This window comes from Labeo rohita, chromosome 16, assembly GCF_022985175.1.
Source record: "Labeo rohita strain BAU-BD-2019 chromosome 16, IGBB_LRoh.1.0, whole genome shotgun sequence".
In the NCBI taxonomy this organism is placed as follows: domain Eukaryota; kingdom Metazoa; phylum Chordata; class Actinopteri; order Cypriniformes; family Cyprinidae; genus Labeo; species Labeo rohita.
This window is the reverse complement of record NC_066884.1, coordinates 5,913,274-5,936,214: the sequence shown is the minus strand read 5'-3', so window position 1 is coordinate 5,936,214 and position 22,941 is coordinate 5,913,274. Positions and strand designations below refer to the sequence as shown.

Genomic DNA, 22,941 nt, shown 5'->3' with positions numbered 1-22,941 from the left:
ACTGGCTGAATGTACATTTATCCCACTTATTACACAGCTGCTTGATAGATTATTTAGATGTTTCGTGTTAAAATTGTTAGACACAAAACACTGATCTGAGTTGAAATATTTTATGCTTCCATGAAGAAATCAGTTGCTAGCAAATGGCAAGTTCAAACTAGACATTTTAGGGATACAGTGCAGTCATACCAGTTTTCTTACACAACATTTCACCACATAAATAATTAAGTAGTAATACTAGTTTGTTAGTTATCTTATAATCCATTACAATGTACAAAAAAAAAAAAAAAATGGCAGCAGCTGCGTTTGTATGAAACAATAGAGCAAGTCCACGATACCAGGATGGCAGAATTAAGAAATTGTCCACATAATATTGAATTAAGCTTTAATATTTTATTAGCTAACCAAACGCAAAGCTTCCGCCAAGAAAAATTATCAAGCATATAGTACTGACCTAAGTTGCCCCAAAATAGTCTGAGCTGTGTAATATATTAATTTAAAGCACAGCTACCACAAATTCAGACTTTTTTTTTTTTTTTTTAATTATATTTTTGGGCTTTTTATGCCTTTTATTGTGATAGGACAGTAGAGAGATGACAGGAAAGAGCTGGGAGGAGAGAGGGGAGCGGGATCGGCAAAGGACCTCGAGACGGGAATCGAACTCGGGTCACCGTGAGCGCAGTTGCACTATATGTCATAACAAGATCATAACATACATAACATCATAACAAGAAATAGTTTAATAGCTATGACACTGGGTTTGAAATCAAATGTTTGCATAGTTATGACAGAAAACACTAGCATCTAACAATGCATTGGAAAAACAATCTTAAAAAATAAAGTTTATGCATAAACCCAAATAGGAAATAAAACAGTAATCGAATAAGAATCGAATAAGCACGTGTCCTATTCTGTGTCCTAAACTCCTGAAACATTGGTGACTCATTTTAGAGCAGTCAATGCAATTTAAAAGAAGTCAGTTAAATCTGTAAGTAGAGGGTGGGTGTGTGGAAAAATTCAGATGTAACCCCCTTTGTAATCACTGGCATTTTTCAAAAGTAACTGTAATTTAATTACATATTTTTTCTCAGTAACTGTAACTAATTACAATTACATTTATTTTGTAATTAAATTACGTAATTCCGTTACATGTAACTAGTTACTTCCCAACACTGATTTTCTCAATATTTAGAATTTTTATTTATATTTTTATTTTTATTTTTTGCACCCTCAGATTTTCATATAGTTTTATCTCGACCAAATATTTATCTCGACCTAACATCGAAACCTTACTTGTTCGGTTTTCAGATGATGCATAAATCCCACTTTTAAAAAAAATTACCCGTATGACCTGTTTTGTGGTCCTGGGTCACATATATGAAATATATTGTGTTTTATATATTTGGTTGATTTATATACTGGTTGATCAATTGATTTACATTAGACAGCGGTGAGAAAAGATGCCTTAAAGAACAAAACATTACAAATCTGGCAGTATAGCCTACCATTCCTATAATAGCCACATGAAACTATTAAGTTGATTTTAACCACATTAAAATGACAAAAATTCAGCAAGCTTATTACAATTTGAAGAAAATCTATATACTTCTCATAATTTGACAACAAAGTAAACATAGTACTCATGATGTTTGTAAAGTACCTTCACACCAGCGCCTGATCAGCCCGCCTGCAGCCGAGCGCTACTACTTGACCAAGAACTTGACCTCAGAAAACTCTCGCGAGACTTGAAGCAACAGTGTAGGAATCTGTCAACTGTCGCGATACTTGCAGCGGTCGATGAACTGTGTGCGGTGGGAGGGGAAAAATGGCCGCTCGCGGAGCGACACTCGGAATGATGAGCGATAACAACACAAACACAGCTCCTTCAAAATGTGACAGCTGACCCGAACCGACACCAGCACACACACCGGCTTCCGAACGGATGGGTATCGCGGCCGGTGGCGGGGAAGGTCAGGAACGACAGCATTTGTGTTCAAGTTGTGATTTGAGGGAAATAGGTGAGTTAGCTAGCCTGCTAACGTTAGCCGCGCGCTAAACTGGAGCTGACCAAACCAGAACCAGAACAAGATACACGAAAACAGACCACAGCAGCCGCACTATCACTGCTAGAATGAGTGGACCGGGGCAAGACAGCGAGCCAGAGGCCAAAGTGCTTCATATTAAACGCCTGTACAGGTAAGAGTGCTGACAGCAGGCCGGTACTGTCAGGAAATCTCTGTAATGCTTTATATATTTAATGTTTTTGTGAGTCAGAATTGTTGGAAAACATATTCATAAAAGTAAAAAGCTAAACGAGACACTTGACACTTCAATACAGCGGCAGTTTAGCCATTTGTAGCCTCTGCGTGTCCATAATGTCTCGTCTTGAAATCTTATATTATTTGGCGTGTCTGGCATCAAATTATAGTCATTAAATCTAAATTTACTTCATGATTTATGTCTAGAGATACTGCTTTTTAGTTTCTATAAAAGGACAGATGTGTGTAAATAAAAAGGAGAGGCCAGAATTGTATGAGAATTGAAGGTATTTAAAACATCTGCACACGCAGATTGTTAACAAGCCTGACATATGAATAATAGTCAGAGATATCTACCTATTGGAAGTGAAACCGTTTATTAAACGTTTAGACAAAATGTAAATAAAATATTTGAAAAAGATTGGTGTTGTGGCTCATACAGTGTAATATAGGAGGATATGGATCTCATAACAAATATTCAGAAGTTGCTTCAGTTCAGTAAATGTTGCTAACATTAAAAAAGATTAAATATTTTATAGATTTATTTTTATGTTTGTTTTATATTTTTTATATTATATTTTATATATTTTTAAATAAGATTTTTTATAGTTTTTTAAAAAAGATATTAGTGCTAAAAGCCATTTTAGTTGTTAAAATGGTATAAAACTATAAATTTGCTGACAGAAGCCATGTAGTAGATTGTGTGCAGGTTTTTCACCAAAGTTTGATCATTTAGAGGCCTTACAAATTCACGTATCATTTATGGCACAGTAAGTTTTCTATGGAAAAGGAGCAGCTAAAATTCATGTTGAATCTTCTAATCATTTTTTTTCTTTTTTTATCAATTTGTTATAAAGCAGATTTGTAGTAGGTAAAAAGACACATGGAAAACAGTGACATTAAATGCAAAGCATTGATTTGTTTCATTTTCAACACTAAAGTCAATATTTGTGATTTACAAATTAATAACTGTGAAAGTATTGAATGGGATTTATTATACAGTGATTATATGGTGTATATAACAATGTTTTCATCATTTCTTTCTTGATTTATGTAGAGCTGTGGTGGAAACGGTGCATAAGTTGGATATTATAATCAGCGGCAAGTCGTCATATAGGGAGGTCTTTAAACCTGAGAATATCAGTTTGAGGAACAAGTAAGCACAAGTTTATTGTCTCTGCAACCCAACCGGGAACAATGCAATATAATTGGTCAGATTATGTTGTATTTACATGGAAGAGAGAGTTTTTATCTCTTGCTACTTCTGTTTATGACAGAACTCATTAACGTTCCCACATAATTTAATATCGCAGCTTATTTTCTTTTTGATAATTTTTTTGTAACCAGATTGCGGGAACTTTGTGTAAAGCTGATGTTCCTGCACCCTGTGGACTATGGACGCAAGGCTGAAGAGCTGCTGTGGAGGAAGGTCTACTATGAGGTCATTCAGGTCATCAAGACCAACAAGAAGGTACTGTCGCATACCACCGTGCCTGTCCCATAATTTAAAGTCTTATTTTGTTGTATTTGCCATCAGGCTGAAATCATGCCTTTCTTTGCAGCATATTCACAGCCGCAGTGCTTTGGAGTGCGCCTACAGGACCCATCTGATCGCTGGGGTGGGCTTTTTTCAACACCTGCTGCTCTACATCCAGTCACACTATCAGCTGGAGTTACAGGACTGCATCGACTGGACACACGTCACTGACCCACTCATTGGTGAGACATGCTTTCATATGCATATTAAAGGCAGCGTTTCTACAGTCATCGAAAACTGAGGGAATCTAAAATAAATCGTATATATTTCTAATTAAAATGACAATAATATACAAATAAATAATTATTCATCATATTAATATTAATTACATTGCTGTTCAAAAATTTGGGATCAGTTGGATTTTTAATGTTTAATAAAAAAAATCCAGAAAAAAAAACAGTAATATTGTGAAATATTATTTCAATAAAATAACTGTTTTCAATGTTAATATATTTTAAAATGTAAATAATTACTTTGTTGCAAAGCCGTCACATGATCCTTCAGAAATCACTCTAATATGCTGATTTATTATCAATGTTGGAAACAGTACTGTTAACTATTTAGTTAGAACCTGTGATATTTTTTTAGGATTCTTTAATAAATAAAACATGAAAAAGAACAGCATTTTTTTTAAATAGAAATCTTTTGTGACAATATAAACAACCATATAAAAGTTTGTGGTCAGTACATTTTTATTCTCTCGTTTTTAAAAGAAATTAATACTTTTATTCACCTTGGATGTGTTACAATGAAAAAAAGTAATAGCATTGACCTATATTGTAAAAGATTTCCATTTTCAATAAATGCTGTTCTTTTTAACTTTTCATTCATCAAGGAATGTTGGAAAAAGAATCACAGGTTCCAAAAAAAAAAAAAAAAAAAATTAGGCAGCACAGCTGTTTCCAACATTGATAATAAAAGTAATAAATCAGTATGTTAGAATGATTTCTTAAGGATCATGTGACACTGAAGACATGAGTAATGATGCTGAAAATTCAGCTTCCGTATCACAGGAATAAATTATATTTTAAAATTTATTAAAATAGATAACCATTATTTTAAACTGTAATATTTCACAATATTACAATTTTTTTCTTTATTTTTGTTGAAGTAAATGCAGCCTTAATTAGCATAAGAGAATTCTGCAAAAAACATTAAAAATCTTACTGATACCAAACTTTTAAACAGCAGTGTATATTAATATGAATTATTTTATTTAAAATATTATTATATTTCATATTTTATTTAATTGACTAGTAATTTCTCTTTGTGAGTTATATCTCTATGAACAATAATAACTTGAAAATCCATGGAAATTCACTGATCTAATTTTTTGAGAACCCCATAAAGGCATAATTCACCCAAAAAATCTGTCATCATTTACTAGCCCTCATTGTAAATAGACAGCATAAGCAGGGTTCCTACAGTCTAGAAGAACCAGAATATATCAAGAAATGTCAAAAAATGTGGTTTCCAGACATGGAAAAATCATGGAAGTTACTTTTTTATTAAATATACATTTTTCTAGTTGGCTCTAAAGTGTATAATTGTTTAGAAATTCATTTTCTGTGAGTGTATTCTATTTAAAGATAATGAAAAATTGCTACTGAGTCGTCACAACTGACTATAGAAGTCATGGAAAAATCATTGGTTCATTGGTTTTTCCTAAAAAAAACATTTAGGAATACCGTGTAGCAAAATATCTGGTGTCCCACAATATATACTGACTACCCAGTTTTAGTGTTTGCTGAATGAACCTTACATTAGATAATCTTTCTGTGATTAATGAATGCAGGTCGTAAGAAACCAGTCTCAGCCACCCCTAAAGAGATGGAGTGGGCCCAGATGGCGTGTCACAGATGCCTTGTGTACTTGGGAGATCTCGGTAAGCATTCTCACTTGATATTTAATAAAACCAGCCTCTCAAATCTTTGTCTCACAGTATGATTTTATGTTTACGTAATCTGAAATCAACCCATTTAATGTTTATGAAGCACGGTACCAGAATGAGCTGGCGGGAGTGGAGGCAGAGCAGCTGGCGGAGCGCTTTTATCACCAGGCCCTGTCTGTCGCACCCCACGTCGGTGAGCGAGTCCTTGCTTCTCACATTCCTACAACACCTTTTACTGGCATCAGAGAGCATGATTTTTTATGATTCTGTCTGTTAAATGGAGACATTTAATGGATTTCTTTTTTATTTGATTTGATTTCATGTTATTGCATTGGGTAATGTTTTGTGATCTTTTACAGGCATGCCGTTTAATCAGCTGGGTACGCTTGCTGGAAGTAAATTTTATAACGTGGAGGCTACTTACTACTACTTGCGCTGGTAAGGCATCTGAGAACAGCATTGTATTTAAATGGATACAACAGCATTAAAGGATTGTTCAGTGACAATCCTTTTATTTTCCTTTTGAAAGGGGTTATGGTTTAGCATGACTAGTGTTTAAAGAATTTGATAACCCTGCATGATAAACTGGCTTTTCCTGTTGAATAGTATTCAGTCAGAGACTCCCTTCGATGGCGCTTATGGGAATTTAAAGCGTCTGTTTGACAAGGCGGCCAAGATGTACCACCAGGTGAAGAAACAAGAGATGAAAAAACTTTCACCATCACGCCAGAGGTGTGTTCCCTCTCTTTTATATACAAATAAAAGACAGGATGGAGGAGTGTTTTTGAAAATGGTGTCTGATTTGTTCAGTATGTTCCTGTTATCTTAATCAGGTCTCAAGCCTTTTGACTCACTTTCCATTGTTCAACACAATATTCAAAGGCCCCTCATATAGGCTATATTTCATGTTTGCATCATGATGACAGGCTGAAAGCTGCTGCTCATTGTTTTAACAGAACATTTATAGTTAATGGTTTGCTGGTGTTTTGAATTACCTTGACTTTTGAGTTTTTTTTAAAGCATTTTCCTAGTATTATTTCTGAACATATAATATGTATAAGACAATTTTGCACAAGATGTAGTTGTAGTTCATGGATCTTCTCTGAAAAGATATTTAACAAGTGATTTGTTCTGTTGAAGCTTGACATCATGTTGACAACTTCATGTGGTGCGCTTGGAATAGATTTTATTTTCAGTAGAGGGTTAATAAAGAAAAAGCTACTTGAATGTTGTAGTTACATTTTCAAGTTGACTATTTAAAAATTGTAAAAAAAAAAAAAAAAAAAAAAAGAATCTGTCAAACGTTCTAAATAAATTAAGATTTTTATTTTTTTGCCATATCACCTATCTACTACTTTTTGTTCTGGAAGTGGACTTCTCCTTTAAAGACATGTATTTGTATACAAAACCAAAGAAATGTTGCATTTTTATTATTAGTATTATTATAAAATGTTTATTAGTGATGCTGTCTAAGACAGGTTTTGCTACTATTATTGTTCATATTTTAAACCATGTATTAAACATCAACACATTACCTGACCCACATCATTTGTGCTGGGGACATAAGTGTTTACTCAAATTCTGCAGCTTTTAAGATGTGTGCTATTGCTTATCTAATCAATCAACACATGCAAGTTTTGCCTGGTGAACAACAAAATCCATAGTCTTAATATTAAAGGATTATTCACTTCCAGAATAAAAAATTCCTGATAGTGTACTCAGCCTTGTGTCATCCAAGATGTTTATGTCTTTCTTTCTTCAGTCAAGGTTTTTGAGGAAAACTTTCCAGGATTTTTCTCCATATAGTAGACTTTCAGTGCAGCTTCAAGTAGCTCTACACAATCCCTTATCTAGAGAAACAGTTGCTCATTTTCCTAAAACAATAAAAATTTCAATACTTTTTAACCACAAATGCTCGTTTTGCACTAGCTCGACCTCACACATTACGTAATTACGCACGTGTGACCTAGACCCAGGTACAGACCCAGTGTTTACAAAGCGAACGTGCAAGAAAGTCAAACGCACTTTACAAAAAAAAGGTAAAACGAAGTCCACTATATGGAAAAACCAAGTCATTAAGCATTCTAGAATCATAATGTTAACTAGTATGGGCAGATAGGATTCACATTAATTAGGTTATTCTTGCTTCAGGTCAAAAGATATCAAAAGACTGCTGGTGAGCTTCATGTATTTGCAGAGCCTGCTGCAGCCCAAGAACAGGTGAGAGCATCACCTTCAGTTGAACTTGTTTAATGATATTAAAACCATCCCTCACCTGAAAGGTATAATTTGAGAATCAGATCAACTTGACTAATATCCTGTCACCTGTTTAGTCTGATGGAGACGGAGCTGACGTCGCTGTGCCAGTCTGTGCTGGAAGACTTCAACCTGGTACTGTTCTACCTCCCCCTTCCTGCTCACGGCAGCCAGTCAGCCAGCGAGGAGGAGGAAGAGCACGACTCGGTCTTTTCTGTGCTTCCTGACAGCCTCATATTCAAGATGGTGGTGACTTGCCTTATGGTGGTGCACAGTTTGAAGAGAGGTGGTAAGTATGGACCAAAAGAATTGATCACAACATCTGCTGCTTATTGTATGCAATGTCATTTAGTTTATAATCATGTTGCATTGCTTTAAAAAAGCAGACGAATACTGCTTCACCAGTCTAAAAATAGTGCTGGCTTCAAGCAAATTATTTTTATTCAGAGTGGCAGTTGTGTGTCGCTTCAGGCCTGTTTTGATTTTGGTACATCATGCAACAAGCTCAGTTCCCTGGTAATACTGCACCCAGACCAGATACAACAAACTGTAAAAGACAAGTGATAAATGCCTATTTATATTAGATATACTTAATATCTTTGGTTTGGAACAGGAACCTGCTTAGGACTAGTGGACGACCACTGTTTGTCAATATAATATACAAGTCATAAGTAGCACAGGTATATTTGTAGCAATAGCCAAATATACATTGAATGGGTCAAAATGATTTTCTTTTATGACAAAAATCATTAGGATATTAAGTAAAGATCATTTTCCATGAAGATATTTTGTAAATTTCCTACCGAAAATATATCAAAACTTCATTTTTGATTAGTAATATGCATTGCTAAGAATTTTTTTGGACAGCTTTAAAGCAATTTTCTCAATATTTTTATTTTTTATTTTTTTTTTTCTTCAGATTTAAGCCAAATTTTGTCCTATTCTAACAAACCATACATCAGTGGAAAGCTAATTTATTAGCTTTCAGATGACATTCAGATGTATCTGAATCTCAATTTCTAAAAAAAATGTACCCTTATGACTGGTTTTGCTGTCATCTAATTCATATTTATTGAAATGGGAAGAAAAAACAGTTTGTGGTTTATGTAAGAATCTTTTGAGTATAAAACATTTGAATAGAATGACCATTTTTAAATGATACTAGATGACATTTTTATTTAGAAAATATATCGACATTTTTAAAAATATTTCATTTGAAATTATTTTAGATTTTTTGTCATGTAGTTTAATTAAATAGAAACACTATATATATATATATATATATATATACAATTTTAAAGTTTTTTTTGGGCTTTGGTTACTTTTTTATTCAGATAGGACAGTGAAGAGATGACAGAAAAGTATTAGGTGGAGAGAGGGGAGCAGGATTGACAAAGCATCTCGAAACGGGAATTGAAATCGGGTCTCCGTGAGCGCAGTTGCGCTGTATATGTTGTATATAATTATTGCCATTTTTGTTGTTATTGTTATTTTTATTTTTATTTTGTTTATATAAAAATTTAAATAAACACTTTAGCTGAAAATATGCTATGCTATGAGAAACCTGGAAATATCAGGGTATTTTAAAATTGATTTCCATCCCGGCAAAAGTCAGGATATTAAAAAGATATATCAAATATCTATTGATTTAATGGCAGTTTAGGGAACTGCTGTAGCAATTAAAGCATTAAAACCACAGTTCTTATTTTAATTTTCTCACAAATGAAATATTAACTCATCTGTACAACTGTAATTTAATTTTAGCTTCAAAGCAGTACAGTGCCTCCATCGCTTTCACGTTGGCTCTGTTCTCCCATTTGGTCAATCATGTCAACATTCGACTGCAAGCTGAACTGGAGGAGGGAGAGAGTGATGTCCCACCCCTGCGTACTGATAACACAGGTACGGGAACTTCTGTTTTGCTTCTGCATCATTTTATCAGAAGCTGTCTTACCTGTTAAGAATATATTCAGTCTTGCGTTAGACTTTTGCCAAAGTTGGATGTCTTTGAAAGCACCATAATTTGGAATAGCTTTTGTTCCTGATTGTTTTGCTGTCATGTGACTGTTCACTTAAAACTAACCTTCCCAATCTGATGCATTAATTTGTAGACGACGCTGATGCCAGAGATCATGGTAGTGCTGCTCTCTCAGAGGAGAGAACCCTGCAGAACGGCTCCTTAGAGGAAGACGATGAAGAGGAGGAGGAGAAGGAGAATGAGGAAGATGAGCCTAAGGGGAACGGCAGGACACCGGGGACAAAGAAGAGCCTGGAGAAGAAAAGATCAGCTGAGGAGAAGCAAAAACAAAAGCGGAAGTTCTCACGGCTCTCCATGCTTCGCCGCAGACGCTGCGCTCACAAGGAGGACGAGAGCGACTTGAGCGAGGGATTCGAGAGTGACGAAGAAGAGGATGAGGAAAGCGTCGTTCCGGTCGACAGTCTGGGAGCCCCTAGGGTCCCAATGAACTCTTTAGGAAGGGAAGGCCGGAGGGGACCGCTGCCAGAGGCTGGCAGCTGGGAAAGCGGTTCGGAGGAGGATGAGGGAGGCACGGCTTTTGACGTCGAGACGGACTCCGACATGAACAGTCAGGAATCTCGCTCGGACCTTGAAGACATGGAGGATGCTGAGAATGCGCCACAGCAACCGCAGCAGCAGCAGCAGCAGCAACAAGAGGAAGATGAGCAACCACAACCGTCTAGAGAGGAAAACTCTACACCTCCAGTAACCAATGGCCCCTTAGTGTCTAATGACGCCAGCATCAGCAGTAACCTGCAGGCCATGTCCTCTCAGCTCTTCCAAGCCAAACGCTGCTTTCGACTTGCCCCCACCTTTAGCAATGTGCTGCTCCGCCCTGCAGCTACCACTAACCCCACCCCAGACTCAAACCCTGCCCCAGTCCAAGAAGTCACACCTCCTACTGGAGAAATACCAAGAAACAAGAGTCCAGAGATTGCTAATGGAACCAATGACAATGGTACATTGCTTACAAATAAGTGATTTTGAGTTTTATGCAATTAATTTGAGACATTATTTCAGTCTTTAAACTACCGTATAAAAGTTTGGGCCTGGTAAGAAGTCTCTTAGGCTCACCGAGGCTACATTTATTTGATAAGAAATGCAGTCAAAACAGTAAACTTGTAAAATATTATTACAGTTTGAAATAACTGTTTTCTCTTTTACTGTGTTTTAAAATCTAATTTATTTCTGTAATGCAAAGCTAAATTTTCGGCATCATTATTTGAGTGTCTTCAGGCCATGCCACATGATCCTTCAGAAATCATTCTGATATGCTGATTTGGTGCATAAGAAATTTTGTATTATTAGGGTTAATTTTATATATAGTGTATATGAAGATTTTTTTTTTATTATGATTGCGGGAAACAGTTGCACTGCTTTGGTTAATAGAAGAATTAAAAGAACAGCATTTATTCGAAACGGAAGTCTTTTGTAACATTTAAATGTACACTACCAGTCAAAAGTTTTTGAACAGTAAGATTTTTTTAATATATTTTTTTAAAGAAATCTCTTCTGCTCATCAAGCCTGCATTTATTTGATCCAAAGTACAGCAAAAGTAAAACTGTCAAATATTTTTACTATTTAAAATGACTGTTTTCTATTTGAATATATTTTAAAATGTAATTTATTCCTGTGTTTTCAAAGCTGAATTTTCAGCATCATTACTCCGGTCTTCAGTGTCACATGATCCTTTAGAAATCATTCTAATATGCTGATTTGCTGCTCAAGAAACATTTTTTTATTATTATTATTATCAATATTTAAAACAGTTGATTACATTTTCTCTTTGATGAATAGAAAGATCCAAAGATCAGCATTTATCAGAAATAAAAAGCTTTTGTAACATTATACAATATATCATTCAAAAGGTTGGAGTCATTATAATTTAGAAATTATAGAATTAATATTTATAATTATAGAAATTAATACTGTTATTTAGCAAGGATGCTTTAAATTGATCAAAAGTGATGTTAAAGACATTTATAATGTTACAAAAGATTTCTGTTTCAGATAAATGCTGTTCTATTCATCAAATATACCTGGAAAAAATTTCTACTCAGCTGTTTTCAACATAATGTTTTTTTGAGCAGCAAATCAAAATATTACAATGATTTCTGAAGGATCATGTGACTGGAGCACTGATGCTAAAATTCTACTTTCAGGAAATTCAGGAAAAATTAAATTTTAAAATGCACTCAAATAGAAAGCAGTTATTTTAAGTAGTAAAAGTATTTCAAAATTGTACTGTTTTTGCTGTTCTTTGGATCAAATAAATGCAGGCTTGCTGAGCAGAAGAGACTTCTTTAAAAAACATTAAAAAAAAACCTAACTGTTCAAAAACTTTTGACTGGTAGTGTAAATTAAATAAAAAAACAAAAAAAACAAACTGACCACAAACTTTTGATGTATTAAGTCCATTCTTGTAAAACTAAACATGTTTGATTTGTCGTACACAGATCCTGACTCTGATTCTGAGGGCAGTGTGCACAGCAACCATACGTTTCACAGTGAAAAAACCCTTTCTGAGCGATTAGAGATTCTGACCAATCAGGGTCTCATCCAGGTGGTAAAGGTCTTCTTGGATTGGCTGAGGACGAACACTGATATCATCCTCATGTGTGCTCAGGTACATGTGAAACTAAATGTGTGCATTTTAGTAAACAGCATAATCATTTATTTGCTTATGTACTGTTTTGTATACATGTTGGTCTGTTATCTACCCAAACAGAGTTCTCAGAGCTTGTGGAATAGACTCTCAGTGCTGCTTAATTTGCTTCCTGAGGGCAGCAAGATGTTGGAAACAGGTGAGAGAGAATCGGTTTATAAAAATTAGTTTATAAATGAATTAAAATAGCCTTTTTAAATAATGTCTTGTTCTCTGGTTCTGTTGCAGATTTAGGTCTGAATAAGGATGTCACAGAACTGCTGAATGAGTGTGAGCAGCCTGGGTTGGTCCAGACGCTGCTGCTACCAGAGGATCTGGCCCTACGCCACCTTCCTGCCCTCAGCGTAGCCCATCGACGCTTGGACTTCACTAGCCAGAGACCCCCACTTACCCCTCTAGATGAGGTAACTAGAATATTTCACTATTTAACAATTCGACAATTGATTTGAACAACTGATTTGTTTTTGTCATTTAAAACTTCAGTATGTTTAAATTATCCACCTTTTTGTTTAAAATGGAAGTAAGCATATGGGTGAGACTTCTGGGTTATTATCCGCTATAGGGAAATAACGAGAATAACAATGTGCAGTAAATGAAAAAACTGTTTGCACTACAAGCCAGTGTGTTTATAATTAAGATAATACATTTAAATAATATGGTAAGACTCACCAATTTGTTATATCAAGCAGCAAAACCAGCTGTTTTGTACAGCTGAAAATAGCTGGACACGGATGAGATCCATAACATTTATAAATGGCCACATCCACTCTTACGGGAAGAAAATGGTGGATATGTTTCTCCTGTGATGATCGTTCTTCCTTGTGTTCATTTAGTAAAAACTGTGTGGAAAGCAAGGTTTTTACTATATTTTACTTAAATTTGAGTCTTAACTGTAATGAATGTAGGGCCCTATGATTTCCGCAGTGCAGAAAACGTGACGGAACTGTGGAATCCAGTCACAAAAATGGAATTTACTGTACAACGCAGAATGTTATGGAATTCGACAAATTTTGGATGAATAAATCAAAACTTTTATTCATTTATATTTTATTTTTATTTAAAATATTTATTAGCCAGAATAATGTAAATACACAACACAAGTATTTCTTTTTTTTTTTGCTTTAAATATTTTTATTATTTGAAATTTTAACAGACAGTCACTTGTAATTACACTTTTTTGAATACAAACATATAAAACTTGCATTTTAACATTTAAACATAAAGGAAAAAAGAACATAAGAAAAATAATAATATTAAAATAAATAAATACAAAAAAAGAAACATTCCCCCCCCACATAACAACATAACAACACAAGTATTTCAGAAAACAAATAAATAAAATAATAATTGTTTTTATCAAATCAATTAATTGGAGATGATTTTGATTTTTAAAATTTAATAAAAACTACTAAAATGGAATCCAGAAAATTAATGCAAACACAGAATTTGGTAAAAACTGAATTGAGAAAAAAAATAATATATTTATTGTATTATGTATTATAAATGTAAATAAATGTAATTTCTATTAAACTTTTAATAAATTGCTGTTAAATTGTGTACATTTCATGATTTCATGCTTTTTGATTATTATTTTATAATTTAACCATTCAAACTGTCTTGAAAAATTAAAACGAAAAAAAAAAAAACAGAATCCAAAACAATTAAATCAGAAAAATGTGAATTAGGGAAAAAGTCAAACGCATTTCATAGGGCCCTTTGCAATGGTACTTAAAAATAGTTTATAGTATACACTGCTATTCAAAAGTTTGGGGTAAGTAAGTTTTTGTAGACTAACTGTTTTTAACAGATGATAATAAGAAATGTTTTTGAGCTGCAGATCAACATATTGGAATGATTTCTGAAGGATCATGTAACACTGAAGACTGGAGTAACGATGCTAAAAATTCAGCATCCCATCACAGAGATAAATTACATTTTTAAATATATTCAAATAGAAAACAGTTCTTTTAAATTGTAAAATGATTTCACTGTTTGTTGTTCAGTATTTTTTTGTCAAATAAATGCAGCCTCTGTGTGCATTAGAGACTTTTTTTCAAAAACATTAAGTTCTTACAGACTTGCTGATTTTGAGCATGTTTTTATTTAAACAAAAGGAAAATCATCACTACATAACTATCAATATTCACAGTAATGTTTGTTCAGTGAAAATCAAATACTTGGTTTCACCTAATTACCATGTAGAGGATTTTACGTAAGTATAATTAACATTCAGTGTGTTTTGCATTCCTCATGTTTCTCCTTTATGTCTCTCTTTCTCCATGCTGTCCAGTGTGTGGTGCGCGTGTGCTGCATTCGCAGCTTTGGTCACTTCCTCACAAATCTCCAAGGCAACGTGTTGCACTTCAACCCGGAGGCGGGCATCTTCACCAGCATCAGCCAATCAGAGCAGGACAACCTGGTTCAGCAGGCCAAGGCCCAGTTCCGCATGGTAAAAGACATGAGATTGAATAGTAATGAAAGACAGACATAAAACCAAACTATTAGTAGAACAATAACAGGTTTGTATTGATTTGCACTTGAAAGTTTTTCCTCTTGAAACAGCAACTCAGCTGATCTCTTTTGCATGTTCTGATGCATTGGCTTGACTGGTGATTTCAGTAGCCATCGTGCTTAAATACTTGCAGAAATATTCACGGAAAGTACATGTAAATGATAGGGTCCACACCGCCATGTCTGCGATTTAAGAAAACTAGGCTTTTTCATAAAACCTCACCACATTTGTGAGCTTTTGCTTGAGAGCCGTATGTTGCCAAGCAACCATGCAGCCCTTACGGGTAGAACAAATGATGGTTGAAGTGCCACCTTGCTGTGCCGGTGAAGAGGCGGCTCTTTCTGGTACAATTTCATTAAAACCTTCAGGGTCTGCAAATGAAAAGAATGTCTGGCAGTTCATGACAAGCTCATGGAATAAGGCTGCAGTGAAAGGCACAGGTCTCTCACAAGACGCCACTACAGCATGACCGCTGCAGTCAGCGTGAACTTTGTGTCCCTGCTGTTAAATAAGCTCTGTGTTTGAGTCCTGCATGATTTTCAGAAGCGTTTCTGTTGTTGTGGTTTTACTCTGCATTTCCGCTATCGTACAGATATCCTTAGTAAATCTTGTTGCATGTGTGTAAGCAGCAACATTCGATTTTTAGTAGGGATGCACGATATTATCAGACCGATATCAGAATGTATGATACGATTAAAAAAAAAAAAAAATATATATATATATATATATATATGTGTATATATATATATATATATATATATGTGTGTGTGTGTATATATATATATATATATATATATATATATATATATATATGTGTATATGTATATATGTGTATGTGTATATATGTATATATATGTATATATATGTGTATATATGTATATGTATATATATATATATATATATATATATATATATAATATCAAAAGTGATTTATATGTCACTTTTGATTAATTCAATCCATCTTTGATAAATAAATGGATTAATCTGTTTGTAAAATGTCTTATTGACCCCAAAATGTTTAAACGGTAGTGTTTAAAAGAAACTTAAAACAAATCTGAAAACAAGAAACATACGGAGCATGGTTAACCTTCATACAATTAGGGCTCAGTATGCAAATAAATGTAATCTCCAAAGCCATCTTAAAATTTACAGAAGAACAAACACAAACACTCTCAGGCTTTGTTTTCCATTTCTCTTGTAATTTTCCCTTTGGCGTGAAGTGAATGTGTGAAACGGCAAGGTGCTCTTTTTGTAGTTCACTTCCCAGAATTGTGAGGTTAAAGAGATCTGTGGTTTAATCATTAATCACTTTAAGGGCGCTTTAGGGTATTCTTTTAAAAAAAATAATGCAGAAAATATAAGCACAAACCACCTGTGGCCTTTTCATTTTTGTCTGTTTACGGTATACTACTCTTGTGTTTTTCTCTTCTTTATTAAGGGCAAAAATATATATAGTTGTGTTTACTGTGGGTAAAATCTGAGTCATGTTTTGAGGTTACACAGACGTTATATTGTCCTTGCTTCGACTCGTCCACAGGCGGAGGAGGAGGCACGCCGAAACCGGCTCATGAGAGATATGGCCCAGCTGCGCCTACAGGTCAGACCAGCTGTTGGGTTTATTTTTAGCTTTTATTAATGCAAATCTTGCTCACAACATTTATCCAAATGAGCTCAATCAATGGGCGCAGTAATGAAGCATTTCGTCTGTCTGCAGTTGGAGGTCTCTCAGCTGGAGGGCAGTCTGCAGCAGCCCAAAGCGCAGTCCTCCATGTCTCCTTATCTGGTGCCAGATACCGCAGTTCTCTGCCAGCACCTGGGGCTGCTCAGACAGCTGGCTGCCAGTGGCTGCTTCATCATCATCATCCCTCGCACAGGTCAGCCTGCGTGTCTCCTCTCGTCTCATAATGAGAGTTTCCACAGTTGTGGGAAATCTGGGAGTGGCAGGGGGTTTAAAAATTGTTTTTCAAGCCTAAAAAGTTATGTGGAAATTAATCTAATTTCTGTAGTGAAAACGGTAACACTTTACAATAAGATTCCATTAGTTAATCTTAGTTAATGTATTTACTAACATGAACAAACAATGAGCAGCACATTTATTACAGTATTTATTTAATAATCTTTGTTAATGTTATTGAAAATACAGTCGTTTGTTGTTAGTTCATGTTAATTCACAGTGCATTAACTAATGTTAACAAGCACAACTTTTGATTTTAATAATGAGTTAAATGTTGAAATTAACATTAAGATTAATAAATGATATAGAAGTATTGTTCATTCTTATATCATGTTAACTGAAGTAGTTAACTAATGAACCTTATTGTAAAGTGTTTGCATGAAAGCTTGTTTATCTGTTCTTAGAGTTGTTGTTAACTAAAATTGTTACAATTATTTTACATTATTAAAGCTGATATAAAGTATTTGTGTTTTAGATTTTTAGATTTTTGATGGAAAACATAAGAAATATAACAGTTTAAAGTACTAAAATTTCTACAACTAAAATGGAAATACAAATAAACCTGTAGAATATAAAAAAGCTGTTTTTTTTCCTCCAATTAAAATTTTTCTAGACTGTTTTAATAGTCAAATTAAATAGATTTGACAATTAAAAAAACACTAAATCAAAAAGCCTGTCTAATTAATTAAAATCATGAAACTTAAAATATTTAACAGCAATTTATGGAAAGTTTGACAAAAATACAATTTTAAGGCCCTATGAAATGTTTTATTTTTTTCTTAAATTCCTGTTTTTACCAAATTCCTGTTTTTCATTAATTTTCTGAATTACATTTTAATGGTTTAATTAAATCATAATAATCAAAAGCATCTTGAATTAATTGATATTATTTAAAATAAATAGACAACTAAAATTATTATTATATTATAATATGATTTTATTTATTTATTTATTTCAGAAGTACGGTGTTGTGTATTTACATTTTCTACAAAATTCTGGTGAAAAAATTTTCAAATATTTCAAACTATATATTATGTATAGTTTGTGCAGTGTGTGTATATATATATATATATATATATATATATATATATATATATATAATGTATGTGTATATATATATATATATATATATATATATATATATATATATATATATATATAATGTATGTATTTATGTATGTATATATATATATATATATATATATATATATATATATATATATGTATATATATACTGCACAAACTATACATAAACGCAGTGAAAGTAAAGCTTCTTGTAAACCATAGCGCTGCCTAATATGTGGGCAAATCATTCTTTTGAATCAGTCTGACTAAAAAAGTTTTTTAATAGGCCATATTCAGTCTAGAAACTGGGAAGGTCATGGAAAAGAAAACTTGTTTGTCAAAAAGAATAGGAGCCCTTTGAATTGTTGACATGTGAACGGTAGCCTTCAGATTTAATTTGCCAATATTTTTGATTGGCTAACAGAATGTTTACACTAGTTCTTTTTAATTGCTACACTTTGAATGATTATGGATTCTAAACTCCCCCAGTCTGGCACATCTGATGTAATGAAAAGTAATCTCAAATGGGCTTTTTGTACAGAACTTCGCCAGGAATGATCAATCAATATGTGTTTGTACAAATTGCTTGACTGAGATGAATTTCTGGTCTCTTGCAGTGATTGATGGTCTGGATTTGCTAAAGAAAGAGAACTCTGGAGCGAGGGATGGAATCAGATTCCTTGAGACAGAGTTTCGGAAGGGGAACAGGTACGTCTTGTGCTCGGCAGTGAGTTTTAAGTTACAGGACTTCAGACTTCTCAAATAAGAGCTGTGATTATAACACTCATTTAATTTTGAGACGGCATTATTGCTAGAGTCCACACTTTAATGCCTCACGCCAGAGCGTTTATTCTCACTTACTATGCAACAGGTACATCCGCTGCCAGAAAGAGTCAGGAAGGAGCTTTGAGAGGGACAAATTAAAGCGACAGGACATTGAAGCCTGGTAAGCCATGTCAGAGCAGAGCAATTTTGATTGAGTTGTGAAGTCCTGTAGGGACTCAACACTGACTATTCCTGTTGGCAGGCACCTGTATAAGATGGTAGACAGCTGTCGCCAGCTGACGGGATCTCAGAGCAGTGGAGATGAAGACACCGCTGGCATGGTGACCATTCTGACAGGACACTCATTGGAGGAACTGAGTGAAAGATCAGCTTCCATGAAGGTCAGTAAATAAGCTTTTCAGGCATAATAATTAGGGATGGGACGATAAATCGTTGCAACGCGAATCGAGAAATGATTCAGCCTCGATTCAAGATTTTCCGAACACCTCGCGATTTTTTTCTCAAAGCGATTCTGAGCTTAGTTTAGAACAGCAGATGGCACTGCTTGCTTTAGAAACAGCCGTGCTCTGCTCATTTCCAAGTCCTTACACGCACTTGAGCCTAAAATAATCATTTATACAATTTGAAAAGGTTGAAGCGAATTACAAGGGTCTTCACAGTGGGCTGTGTTTACAATAATCTTGCGTCATAAAAACATTCTGAGCCGAGGTGAAATTACATGACTCAGCCGAAGGCACAAGTTCTCTTCAGCACTCTTCTTCATGAGCATTTGAGTGTGCGGATAAAAACTAGATTAGAGCGCCATCTGCTGCTAAAATCTAAGCTCAGAATCGATTCCAAAGAGAATGGCGATGCATTCGGAAGATCTCAGAATCGATCCACGAATCGATTTATTGTCCCATCCCTAATAATAATGCAGTGTTGTAAAACCTTAAACACCTAGTATGAGATTGTTCTGTTTTTTTGTTTTTTTTTTAATTTACTTTAAATTGATCACAAGTGACAGCGAAGATATTTATGATGTTACAAAAGATCTCTGTTTCCATTAAGTGCTATTCTTTAAACTTTGTGTTTTAACGAAAATATTTCTTGAGCAGCAATTCAGCATATTAGAATAGTGTCACATGATCCTTCAGATCAGAAATCAAAGACTGTAATGATGCCGAAAGCTTTGCATCACAGCAATAAATTACATTTTAAAAGATATTTAAAGCTATTTTAAGCTATTTTAAATTGAAATAATATTACAAAACAGTACTGTATATTTTATCAAATAAATGCAGCCTTAATTATATCTTTAGTAAGTATATACATTTTTAATGTATGTGTGTTTATATGTTAATGTTTATATAAATTTATATTAATTTGAGTTTATAAATATAAATTGTGAATATGTTGAAGCAAATCTGACCTTTCATGTATATATTCAGAATTATAATGTACATATACACAATTTATATTTGTATATTCAGATTTACTTATATATAGATGTTTTTCCTGAATGCGAACTAAGTTAGAATTCGTAATGACGGCGCTCATCGTTTACTCAGGAAAAAGGTCTATATTCATGATTTATATTCATTATATTAGTAAATTAATTTTTATATTACAATTTGTATCTATATATCCAGGCTTAGAACTTTTCAGATTTACATTCATATAGTCAGATTTATAACTATATTCTGATTTGAATTTATATATTCAGAATTATAACTGTATATTCAGATTTACGTATATTTTCAGAATTATAACTATATATTTTGTTTTACATTATATATTCTGATTTGCAGTCATATATTCTGATTTACATTTATATGTTCAGAATTCTAACTAATATTCTGAGTTACATTTATATATTCTGATTTGCATTTATATATTCAGAATTCTAACTATATATTCTGATTTACTTCTATTTATTCAGAATTATAACTGTTGTTTACGCTTTATATATTCTAATTTATAACTAGATATTCAGATTGCTAAATATATATTCTGATTTACATTTATATATTCTGTTCATAACTATGTATTTTGATTTACATATATATTCACAACTATATTCTGATTTACGTATACATATATATATATATATATATATATATATATATATATATATACACATAATACATAAGTTTTTATTTTAAAGAAGTCTATTATGCTCCTAAAGGCTACATTTATTTGATCAAAAATACAGTAATATTGTTAAATATTTTTACAAATTAAAAAATAGTTGTTTTTTTATTTTAATATTCTTTAAAATATGATTTATTCTTGTGGTGGCAAAGCTGAATTTTCAGCATTTAGAAATAGAAATAGAAATCTTTAGTATCACTTTTTTCAGTTTAGCATATTTCTGCTGAATAAACTTATTCATTTCTTAAAACAAAAAAAAGCATGCAGTATCCTAATTTTGAACGGTATTATATATTATTGCAAAAGATTTCTATTTTTAAAAATGCACAATACCATGTGGCACGTGTTGCTACTTTTGCTGTAAAATGTGGCTTCTTACTGGAAAAGCTAAGCTATGTCGTCCAGATGTTTCTCTGTAAGAACGGTTGGTGTTATTTCAGTAGTGTCTGTTTGTAAGCTGCATTAACACTCTGTCCATTGCTCTCGCTGCAGGCGGCTGTCCAGGCGGTGGCAGCAGCAGGCATGGAGCTGAAGAACATCACTGACTTCTACCGGCAGTGGAAAGAGATGGGCTGAGAGACGGCGTGGGATGCAGGGGGTCGGCTCGGCATTCGGCCGATCGCACACTCACTCCCCCTCTCTCTCGCTCTCTGTCTCTCTCTCTCGCTCTCTCTCTCCCACTTTACTGCTCTGTCTGTATCTGCGTCTCCAGGAAAAAAAAAACTCAAACGATGGAGGGTTAGAAGGAAGGAGGGTGCAGGAAGTGTTTGGAGAAAAGAGAAGTCAGAGGAACGTGGGCTTTAACGTACAACAGCGCATCCTCGACCCCGACACAAGAGGGTTAAAAGAAGCTACGGGGTGAAATAACTCGGTTTAAGTGCCCCTGGTGCGCCATAACCAGGCATATATACTGATGAAATGAGTGTATATGTTTTGAGAGAGAAACGAACATTCATGTGCATATATGTCGAAAACAAACCCATAAATTGAAATATATAGAACAATGTTTTTGGATTATTTTTTATTTTGGTCATGGGGTTGCACTGCCACATTGATGTCTGTGTTTGACCACAGCGGTGAGCGCAGAACAGAAGTCATCCCATCTAGCGTTTACCCTTGACTCCTAGGGTCACGAAGGATTCAGGGTTTAGGGTGTACACTTCTTTTTGATGATTTGTTCTTTCTAATGTGGCTTTCCCCACTGTTTTTTTTTTTTTTTTTTTTTTTTCCCTTTTTGCTGTGTAACTTTGTGATTTAATGTATTGTGTTTTCTGTGTATGAGCAGGATGTCTGGCAAATGGTTGCTTTTATTTGATTTTATTTTTGTATGTCGTATTATTGCCTTTGTATGCTGTGCTGAACACAGGAATGAGGATAAGTGTAGAGATTGGGTGAAGAGTCGCAGACGTCATCTGACTCCGGTCACGCTCGGCTGTTCTGATAAATGTGGAAGTGTTTCTTCTCGGCTCTCAACATGAGATTACTGCTCAGCAAATCTAGTCCCAGCCATTCGCCGTCACGTTCTCATAGTAATTGTCCCATATTGCACAACGCAAAGGAATCCAATGTACGTGTGAGGCAGTGCATTAAACAATAAAATGATTTCATTTAAAAAGTCTCTCTTTTGGCTCTGTCAGTTGTTCAATTCATGTAAATTTGAAAATATTGTTCTTTTTCCTTCTTTTTTTGGTGTTTTTCTTTCTTTCTCTTTTCTTTCCTTTTTCTGTCTTTCTTTTTCTTCCTTTCTGCCTTTTTCTTCCCTTTTCTTCTTTTCCACCTTTCTTTCTTTCTTTCTTATTTCCTTCTTCTGTCTTTCTCTTTCTCACCTTCTTTCTTTTTCTTTATTTCCCTCTTTCTACTCTCTCT

General features: G+C 34.0%; 1 protein-coding gene across 1 annotated transcript; it reads left to right on the top strand.

Annotated features, from left to right (window-relative positions):
* The first annotated feature begins 1,805 nt into the window (after nt 1-1,805).
* smg5 (SMG5 nonsense mediated mRNA decay factor) lies at nt 1,806-22,693 on the top strand. The gene is made up of 22 exons (XM_051131626.1): nt 1,806-2,196; nt 3,316-3,414; nt 3,606-3,729; nt 3,821-3,977; nt 5,591-5,680; nt 5,790-5,879; nt 6,046-6,124; nt 6,293-6,418; nt 7,838-7,906; nt 8,020-8,231; nt 9,707-9,844; nt 10,054-10,917; nt 12,417-12,586; nt 12,689-12,764; nt 12,854-13,029; nt 14,916-15,074; nt 16,675-16,734; nt 16,852-17,011; nt 18,774-18,864; nt 19,028-19,102; nt 19,184-19,322; nt 21,568-22,693. Exons 1-22 carry the CDS (start codon nt 2,132-2,134, stop codon nt 21,649-21,651), a joined length of 3,303 nt encoding a protein of 1,100 aa, XP_050987583.1. The 5' UTR covers nt 1,806-2,131; the 3' UTR covers nt 21,652-22,693.
* The last annotated feature ends 248 nt before the right edge of the window (nt 22,694-22,941 follow it).

What these genes read in the sequence shown, in the direction of transcription:
- smg5 (XM_051131626.1), top strand. Translation starts at nt 2,132, where the DNA reads ATGAGTGGACCGGGGCAAGACAGCGAGCCAGAGGCCAAAGTGCTTCAT. An exon ending in TCATCAAGACCAACAAGAAG is followed by an intron (nt 3,730 to 3,820) that starts GTACTGTCGCAT and finishes CTTTCTTTGCAG; the next exon opens with CATATTCACAGCCGCAGTGC. An exon ending in CACTTACCCCTCTAGATGAG is followed by an intron (nt 13,030 to 14,915) that starts GTAACTAGAATA and finishes CATGCTGTCCAG; the next exon opens with TGTGTGGTGCGCGTGTGCTG.